General features: G+C 53.8%; 1 protein-coding gene across 2 annotated transcripts in view; it reads left to right on the forward strand.

The window, feature by feature from the left end:
• PGC (progastricsin (pepsinogen C)) overlaps positions 1 to 8492 on the forward strand; it is a 10725-nt gene extending 2233 nt beyond the window's left edge. Inside the window, exons 2-9 of one of the 2 annotated variants that reach the window (XM_011943830.1) lie at positions 433 to 583; positions 727 to 844; positions 1833 to 1951; positions 2752 to 2951; positions 4772 to 4891; positions 5443 to 5590; positions 7382 to 7480; positions 8199 to 8492. In XM_011943830.1, coding sequence (XP_011799220.1) covers positions 433 to 583; positions 727 to 844; positions 1833 to 1951; positions 2752 to 2951; positions 4772 to 4891; positions 5443 to 5590; positions 7382 to 7480; positions 8199 to 8351 — 1108 coding nt within the window. In that variant the 3' untranslated portion in view covers positions 8352 to 8492. Of the gene's footprint in view, positions 1 to 432; positions 584 to 726; positions 845 to 1832; positions 1952 to 2751; positions 2952 to 3394; positions 3443 to 3995; positions 4387 to 4771; positions 4892 to 5442; positions 5591 to 7381; positions 7481 to 8198 lie in introns of those variants that run through there. The other variant, XM_011943840.1, reaches the window with a different exon arrangement.
• Positions 8493 to 9684: the final 1192 nt, after the last annotated feature.

Raw genomic sequence — 9684 nt, forward strand, 5'->3', positions numbered from 1 at the left:
AAAAAAAAAAAAAAAAGTACATATCCTGAAAAGCATAATGCCTAAAGTCCCTCTTCCTTTCCTGGGGAGGAATCTATGGGATATTTGACAGCAAAGGGCCAGAGAGATAGGAGGACCCTTGAGATAGGGTGAGGAGGGCATGCATGGATGGGTGAAATGAATGGTTTTCTGAATCTTAGAGCGAGTGCTGAGAAGAGCTTTGAAAGAAAGAGGGGAAGAGGCAAAGGGAGGAAGAAACACACACACACACACACACACACAGAGACAGAGAGAAAAAGGCTGAGAGAGAGAAAGACACACACACAAATAGACAATAGGGAACAGAGTGGCAGGGAGGTTGAAGCATGTAGTTAAGAGAAGGAGAGAGAGAAAGAGAGGACTGGGAAGAGAGGAAGGAGGGAGGGCCTAGCCTCATACACAACCCTTCTGTAGGGTGCCCCTGAAGAAATTTAAGTCTATCCGTGAGACCATGAAGGAGAAGGGCTTGCTGGGGGAGTTCCTGAGGACACACAAGTATGATCCTGCTTGGAAGTACCGCTTTGGTGACCTCAGCGTGTCCTACGAGCCCATGGCCTACATGGATGTGAGTGCTGACCCTTCCTGGGGGTAGCCTTCTCTCTGGTGTGGGCTGGAGGGAAGGGGCAGGTCCCTTCACTCCTCTGCCGATGGAGAAACCTGGGGGCCCTGCATCCCTCTGGAACTAACAGCCTGCTCCATGGCCCCCAGGCTGCCTACTTTGGTGAGATCAGCATCGGGACTCCACCCCAGAACTTCCTGGTCCTTTTTGACACCGGCTCCTCCAACTTGTGGGTGCCCTCTGTCTACTGCCAGAGCCAGGCCTGCAGTGAGTGCTGGGCTGGGCAGAGAGGGGCGGTGGGCAGGGCAAGGCACTGATACTCTCTGGGGAAGGCCAAACTGTCAGAGGGAGCTCAGGACTGAGGGGAACTCAGTCTTGGGGAGGACCAGGGACATGTGCAGGGCCACACGGCATGCCCAAGCCAGAGGAAAGATGCTGGTCCTGCAGCTGGATGGCCCCTTTGCCTTCCCTGCCAATATGTATCCCTTTGCTTATGCCAGCCCCTAACCCCCCACTCCCTTTTATTCCACTCTCCCCATTCTCTTTACTCTGGGCAGTGCCATTCCATTCTATGTGACTAATTTTCAGTCCATTCCATCCCACTCCATTCTACTCTATTCTATTCTGCTCCACCCCAGTATTTACTAAGTTCTCACTGAGTGTCTCCAAGAGACATAATAGAACAATATAGGATGTGAGCTCCATATTATAGTGGTTTTGGGAGATAGCCAGTGTTTGCTTTCCTCAGGTTGCCTTGGTCCCTGCTGAAGCCTTGGGGTTTGGGTCCTGATACCTTTGGCCCAAAGGTCCCTTGATGGCCCCACCCTATGCTATGACTGGCTTCTTGATGAGTGAAGGTGGGGGCACTTGGGAATGCCCCAGAGGGCTGGGGGGAATGCTGGGATGTGGTGCAGGCCCATTTGCTTTTTCATCTGTTGAGTAATTACTCGGCACTACTGTGAGCCAGGTGCTCTGCTGGGGGCCAGGGACTCAGAGCTGGGTTCTCTGCAACCCTGACCACAGGGAGGCCACAGTCCTGAGGCATCCGAAGACTCTGTAAGTCAGAAGGGGCTTTGGGGCCAAGGCTAGCCAGCTCCCATGGACCTTCCAATGCCACCCCTTGACTTGGCAAACAGGGATGCTGAGGTCCCAGGATGTGAGCGCAGCCTGAGCTGAGGTGGGAACCCAGCACACCTGAGAGCTGAGCAGCCTCACCCCGGCCAGCCTGACTCTCCACGCCCTGACTCCCCTGCAGCCAGTCACTCCCGCTTCAACCCCAGCGAGTCCTCCACCTACTCCACCAACGGGCAGACCTTCTCCCTGCAGTATGGCAGTGGCAGCCTCACCGGTTTCTTTGGCTACGACACCCTGACTGTGAGTTGGCATGGGGAGTGGAGGCTGAGGCTGTGAGCTGTAAGCTGGAGGGGACAGTTAGATGGAGTCCCCTGAAACACAGTGGAATGCTGGTGTTCTGGTGTGCAGGACAGGAAGGCAGGACAAGATGGGTCCATTCAGTCACTCCCTCAACATTCACTGGTGGCCACCATGTGCCAGGCACTGGGGCACCATCCTGAACAAGAGGGACATGGTCCTTTTCCTTAAGAAGCATAAGGCCTGGGGAGCTCAGAGAAGAAGGAAATGGGTGAGGAGGTGAGCTGCGGCAGTCAAGGAAGGCTATGCAGGAGAGGTGGCTCCTGCAACACCTGTCGAAAAGGGGCAGAGGTGGCCAGGCACGGTGGCTCACGCCTGTAATCCCAGCACTTTGGGAAGCTGAGGCGGGCAGATCACGAGGTCAAGGGATTGAGACCATCCTGGTCAACATGGTGAAACCCTGTCTCTACTAAAAGTACAAAAAATTAGCTGGGCATGGTGGTGTGTGCCTGTAATCCCAGCTACTCGGGAGGCTGAGGCAGGAGAATCTCTAGAACCAGGGAGGCAGAGGTTGCTATGAGCCGAGATCATGCCACTGCACTCCAGCTTAGTGACTGTTTCAAGACTGTTTCAAGGCGAGACTCTGTTTCAAAAAACAAACAAACCAAAAAACCAAAACAAACAAAAAAGTAGGGGGCAGAGGTGAGGAAGGGATGAACAGAGGCTTGAGGAGTCTCTAGGGGAACCTAGGGGAGGTGAGTGGAGTCAGACTTGTCACCTCCCCTCGTTTGTGTCCCCATTAGGTCCAGAGCATCCAGGTCCCCAACCAGGAGTTCGGCTTGAGTGAGAATGAGCCTGGTACCAATTTCGTCTATGCACAGTTTGATGGCATCATGGGCCTGGCCTACCCTGCTCTGTCCGTGGACGGGGCCACCACAGCTATGCAGGGCATGGTGCAGGAGGGCGCCCTCACCAGCCCCATCTTCAGCGTCTACCTCAGCGAGTGAGCAACCAGCTGGCCGGTCCCCACCTCCCGGGGTGCTCCCCCCAGCCGCCCTGGACAACTGAGGCTCAATACTCAATGCTTTGGGGTTTGGAGACATTCCAGCGGGCATCTGGCTCCAGTCAGTCTTGCTCCAGGGCCTTCCCTCCGGGCCTTCCTCTCAAATCCTCTCCCAGCCACCCCACCACACCCCACCCCTGCACCTGTCCCCAGTCCCCTCCAACTTGTCTTTGCATTCCATAGCCAGGATGGAATCTCTTCCACAGCGGCTGAACTTTGCCCTGAGTTTTGCTGCTCTGATTCTCAGCACCCCTTGGAAAGGCCTCCTGGTGGAGAAGCGGGTGGGGCAGTTCGCTCACTTCCTTCTGACCGAATGTTTTCTACCTGTATCCCTCTTTTGCATAGTAATGTATTGCTTCATCTCCTTTTATCTATTGTTCTAGCCCGGTCCTGGAGTCTTCTGGTCTAGGTCCACCGCTGACCCCTAGCAGGTTGTTATCCTTGCCAGTCAACACAAGCATGTGCAGGCATTTAGTGAGACAGGCAGTGGGTGGGGGAGAGCGGCCTGGGGCCCACTTTTCTTTTTTCTTCTTCAAAATTAGCCAGCCACTGGCTTGTTTTTTTTTGAGATGAGGTCTTGCTCTGTCACCCGGTCTGGAGTGCAGTGGCGCAGTCTCGGCTCACTACAACCTCTGCCTCCCGTATTCAAGCTATTCTCCAGCCTCAGCCTACCAAGTAGCTAGGATTACAGGCGTGCGCCACCGCATTCGGCTAATTGTTGTACTTTTAGTAGAGACGGGGTTTCACCACGTTGGCCAGACTGATCTCAAACCTCTGACCTCAGGTGATCCACCTGCCTCGGCCTCCCAAAGTGTTGGGATTATAGGTGTGAGCCACCGCAACCAGCCTTAGCCAGCCACTTTCTAGAGACAGTTAGCTTCATTGGGCTAATCCGGGGAATCTGAAGTTCAAGGACCTCACCCTGTTACTAATGTTGCTAACTTCCTCTCCACCTCTGTTTACGATTCCTCTGCGTGTAAACAGAGCAGCTCCACCCAGCTCCACTCTCCAGCTACCAGGGAAGCCTCTGGAACAAACACGGAATATCCTTACCCCCTTCACCAAGACCCTACCTGTCTCCAATCTCAGCAGAAAAGTAACAAGCTGGGCCTGGGTGGGGCTCCCGGGGACATGTCTACCAGAGGCAGGAAGTGGAGGGGAGAGGAGAGCAGAGTGTGGGGTGGGGGTCCCAACCACTAGGGGCCCCCCCAGATGTCAGCATCATTCGGGAGTCTGAGGCACTGGGAATTCCAAGGCCTGGCCAGAAAGCCCCAGTCTAAGGGACACATCCCCTTCCCCAGGGAGCCCCAATCTAAGGGATACAACGCCATCCTCAGGGAGCCCCAGTCTGAGGGGAGACGCAGCCCCATCCTCAGGGAGCCCCAGTCTGAGGGGAGACACAGCCCCAACCTCAGGGAGCCCCAGTCTGTGGGGAGACTCAGCCCCATCCTCAGGGAGCCCCATTCTGAGGGAGACACAGCCCCGTCCTCAGGGAGCTCCAGTCTGAGGGGAGACTCAGTCCTGTTCTCAGGGAGCCCCAGTCTGTGGGGAGATTCAGCCCCATCCTCAGGGAGCCCCAGTCTGAGGGAGACACAGCCCCCTCCTCAGGGAGCCCCAGTCTGAGGGGAGACTCAGTCCTGTCCTCAGGGAGCCCCCGTCTGGAGCAGTGAAAGAGCTGTTTCCCTGTGGAGGTGACTGCTTAGGAGGGAAGCCTTTTTCCCTGGTGCTCCCTGACTTCCCCTTCCCTTTCTCTCCTGCAGCCAGCAGGGCTCCAGCGGGGGAGCGGTTGTCTTTGGGGGTGTGGATAGCAGCCTGTACACGGGGCAGATCTACTGGGCGCCTGTCACCCGGAAGCTCTACTGGCAGATTGGCATTGAAGAGTGAGTCTGTGGTGGGGCCCTGGGGATGTGGCACTTCCTTGGAGTGGGCTTCCAGGCCATGTCACACACACACACAGTCTGGCACTGCTCTGGGATGGGGCAGAGGACCCCTGAGGCTTACTCCTACAAAGCTGCAACTGCCCTCTGCAGGAGTGACAAAGCCCAGCTCAGCCTGGAGAAGAGAGTGGGTGTGGACAACATAGGGAGGGGCAGGACTTGGACTCCCGAACATTAGGGACTCTGCAGTCCAACCCCATCATAGGCTCACAGATTAGAAACGAGGGTGTGTTAACGACTCATTTGCTCAAAGTCCTTGCAATGAATCAGTGGCCCTGGTTTTCAGTGTTTTTAGAAACTTACTTGACACTTGTGAGGAATAGGTCCCATGGCGTGATGCAGGGGAATAGCTGGATTGATCTTTGCAGGGTCCTCACATTTCTCAAGAAAGTAGCTGCAGCTGTTTGTCCCACAGCTGGGACGGGTGAGGAAAGCCCGCCCCAGCTGCCCTGAACTGGGGGAGTCCTGAGGCTGCCCGTCTTCTCCCCATACAGGTTTCTCATTGGCGGCCAGGCCTCCGGCTGGTGTTCTGAGGGTTGCCAGGCCATCGTGGACACAGGCACCTCTCTGCTCACTGTGCCTCAGCAGTACATGAGCGCTCTTCTGCAGGCCACCGGGGCCCAGGAGGACGAGTATGGAGAGGTGTGACTGGTGGGGGTGTCTCCCTTCCCCAGGAGGCTAGTCCAGAGGCATTCATGATTTCTCCTGAGAACACAAGAATAGCCATCTGGGCACTGGGCTCATGCCTGTAATCCCAACACTTTGGGAGGCCGAGGCAGGCAGATCTTTTGAGCCCAGGAGTGCGAGACCAGCCTGGGCAACATGGCGAGACTCTATCTCTACAAGAAATACGAAAATTAGCTGGGTGCGGTGACATGCACCTGTAGTTCCAGCTACTTGGTAGGCTGAGGTAGGAGGATTGTTTGAGCCCAGGAGGTGGAGGCTGCAGTGAGCCATGATCTTACCGTTGCACTCCAGCCTGGGTGACAAAGCAAGACCCTGCTTCAAAAAAACAGAAGGCCTAACTCTTGACCTCCATGCCTCTATCTGCCCAAGGCACTGGAGGCAGGGGGACCTGGGACGACTGGGGCTGGGGGCAGGATGGGGGCCTGGAGGCTTGTTCAGGTGGGGCCAGCTGCTTGCGCCAAAGGGGAGTGGGAGGTTACTATTAGGCAGGAATTTCTTCTGAGCTGCAGTCACTCAGCAGAAACAGAGGAAACACTTGCTGGACTTTGGGATAAGAGCAAAATGATTGGAATGTGGGGCTGAGTATGTGAGCAACCAGGGCTGACCCTTTATCCGCACCTCCCTCACCTCCACAGGGCCACACTCCCCTGCGCCTGTCTGTCCTGAGTCCAGCCAAGGGTTTGTCTAAGTAACCCAAGCCCACTACCACTAATTTTAATTTTGGGAGACCAGTGGGGTACTCATTATGCAGATCTGTGTTTTTCCTTTTTTTTGTTTTTTTTGAGACGGAGTCTGTCTCTGTCACCGAGGCTGGAGTGCAATGGTGTGATCTCGGCTCACTGCAACCTCTGCCTCCTGGGTTCGAGCAATTCTCCTGCTTCAGCTTCCTGAGTAGCTGGGACTACAGGCGTACATCACCACGCCTGGCTAATTTTTTTTTGTATTTTTAGTAGGGATGAGGTTTCACCATATTGGCCAGGCTGGTCTTGAACTCCTGACCTCAAGTGATCTGCCTGCCTTGGCCTCCCAAAGTGCTGGGATTACAAGCGTGAGCCTCCACACCCAGCCATCTGTGTTTTTTTTTTTTTGTTGTTGTTGTTGTTGTTTTGAGACAGAGTCTCACTCTGTCACCCAGGCTGGAGTGCAGTGACACAATATCGGCTCACTGCAAGCTCCGCCTCCTGGGCTCAAGCAATCCTCCCACCTCAGCCTCCTGAGTAGCTGGAACTACAGGTGTGCACCATCATGCCCAGCTAATTTTTCTATTTTTGGTGGAGGCAGGGTTTCGCCATGTCACCCAGGCTGGTCTCAAACTTCTGGACTCAAATAATCTGCCTGCCTTGGCCTCCCAAAGTATTGGGATTACAGGCATGAGCCACTGTGCCCGGCCAGATCTGCATGTTTTAAAATGCCACTTGCAGGCTGGGCATCATGGCTCATGCCTATATATATATATAGACACTTGCAGAGAAAGAGGAGAGGTTCAATCTCTAATATGGGAAATTGAGGCAAGAGGAGTGGGGAGGTTCTGGGATCACTCTAAATCACACCCATTCTGTGAGTCCATGGGTATAATGCCAGCATTACCTACACAGGACTTTCCCTTGGAGCTGCATTTTCTAGTCCAAAAACAGGCTTAGGGCTTGGGTCCGGGGCTCAGGCCTGGGATCCAGGGGCCAAGATGATGGGGCTGCTGGGTGCTATCAGGGGGAAGATGAGTTAACCAGGGACGGATTCCTCTTGCAGTTTCTCGTGGACTGTAACAGCATCCAGAATCTGCCCACCTTGACCTTCATCATCAATGGCGTGGAGTTCCCTCTGCCACCCTCCTCCTACATCCTCAGTGTAAGTCCTGGTCCCTGCAGGCTGAGCCACCATGACTGGGGGTGGGAGGAAGGGCTGGGGAGCCGGAAATGCTGGGTCTCCTACCTTGTGCCATTTTCTGACTCCGTGCTGCACTCATTTATCTTCCCCATTCATTGATTCTAAACCCCCGTCTCTGGAACAAGGCTATGAAATAGAAGATTGTCATCTATGATCAATTATTATTAATTAGTGGGGAGAGGCACTGGGCTCTTTGTTGAGCACTTACAGACCACTGTGCAAAGCACTTTGCTTCATGATCCCATTTAATTGTCACAGTATTTAATGAGGGAGATACTCATTTCTGTTTTACAAATGAAAACTTGGAGGTTCAGAGAGGTTGAGTAACTGATTCAAGGTGACACAGCTAAGGTTTGAATCCAAGTTGGTTTGGCTGCAAGGTTTAACTACCAGGCTAATCTGCTCCAAGTTGGGAGCAGGAGGGAGGTCTGTGGGAAGAGAAGTTTCCCATCATGGGGAGAAGAGACCCTGCTGAGGACCACCGCAGCCTGAAAGTACCTGTTCCAGAAATCCTCCCACCAGCTCTGCTCTGGTGGCTCAGCTGGCCTATGAGCACTGAAGGCAGAGATCCTGGCTCCCTCAGCTCTGTACTTGGGCTCCCAGTCCAGGGCCCAGAGCTGAGCAGGACCCAGCTCATGTGTGAACCAATGAATGAGAGCTGCCTTTCTGTGTTGAGCAGAACAACGGCTACTGCACCGTGGGAGTCGAGCCTACCTACCTGTCCTCCCAGAACGGCCAGCCCCTGTGGATCCTCGGGGATGTCTTCCTCAGGTCCTACTATTCTGTCTACGACTTGAGCAACAACAGGGTGGGCTTTGCCACTGCTGCCTAGACTTGCTGCCTCGACATGTGGGCTCCCCTCTTCCTCTTGGCCCTGCACCCTCCTGGGGCATTGTATCTGTCTTTCCACTCTGGATTCAGCCTTCCTTTTTCAGCCTCTGGACTTTCTCTAATAATAAATAGTTCTTCTTTATGTTGGTCATGCTGTTGTTTTTGGAAGGGAGTTTTCCCTGAGTGGCTGGGAGGTTTCCTGGTGGGTCACTGTGATTCTAAGAGAAATGGGACCTAAGGCCTGGCTTGGGATGGGCTCTGTAACCCTCAGAACTTAAAGTTCACACTTTTCCCCTGGAAAGGGAAGACAGTGGTAGCGCCATCATGGGTGAGTGGGCCGGGGGCAGGGTCGGGAGAGTGTTCCTGTGTGAGAGGCAAAGAGGGCCTACTCTAACAACCTAAAATGCTCTGCTGGCTGGGCATGGTGGCTCACGCCTATAATCCCAGGACTTTGAGAGGCCAAGGTGGGTGGATCACTTGAGGTGAGGAGTTTGAGACCAGCCTGATCAACATGGTGAAACCTTGTCTCTACTAAAAATACAAAATTAGCCAGGCATGGTGGCACATGCCTGTAATCCTAGCTACTTGGGAGACTGAGGCAGGAGAATCACTTGAACCCAGGAGAAGGAAGTTGCAGTGGGCCAAGATTGAACCATTGCACGCCAGCCTGGGCAACAAGAGTGAAACTCTGTCTCAAAAAATAAATAAATAAATAAATAAATAAATAAATAAATAAATAAATAAAATGCTCTGCTGACCCGATTTACCAAACTACCACCAGAACTACCCCAGTGACACTGGGACCCACATGTATGTCTACTAGCAGTGCGATTAGTGGTCTAACACACCCCAGGTCTAGGTGGCTGTCTCCTCATCTGCGGATCAAATTTGAATTAGAAGTTTCTGAGGAATTCTAGATGCCCGTGTGCACTTGTAACAGTCATGGGGTCCTTTAGGGAGGAGGGCAATGCTGCCAGAAACTATTTCTTGGGGGGCTTCAGAAGGCCAGGGCTGTTAGGCTGATAGTATTTTTACCCAGACCCCTATGTCCCAGGATGTGTATTTGAAGAAGGGTTCCTCCCAGCTGTGGAGAAGAGGGAGAGCTACTTGAGTCACAGAGAAATGGAGCCTACTTGCTCTAACCAACTCAGCAAGGGATCTTGTCCCTTTGGACTTCATCCCTGTCCCCCTCAGGAGCCTCTTAGCAAAAGATACAGAAACCAGGAGCAATGTGGTATGTGGGGAAGGAAAGGGAGGACGAAAAAGAGGAGGGGGAAGGAGAAGAAAAGCAGGGGATGGGCGGGGGGAGGAGACAGGGAAAAAGGGGCGGGGAA

The sequence above is a fragment of the Colobus angolensis genome, unplaced genomic scaffold (genome assembly GCF_000951035.1).
Source record: "Colobus angolensis palliatus isolate OR3802 unplaced genomic scaffold, Cang.pa_1.0 Scaffold105, whole genome shotgun sequence".
Lineage (NCBI taxonomy): Eukaryota > Metazoa > Chordata > Mammalia > Primates > Cercopithecidae > Colobus > Colobus angolensis.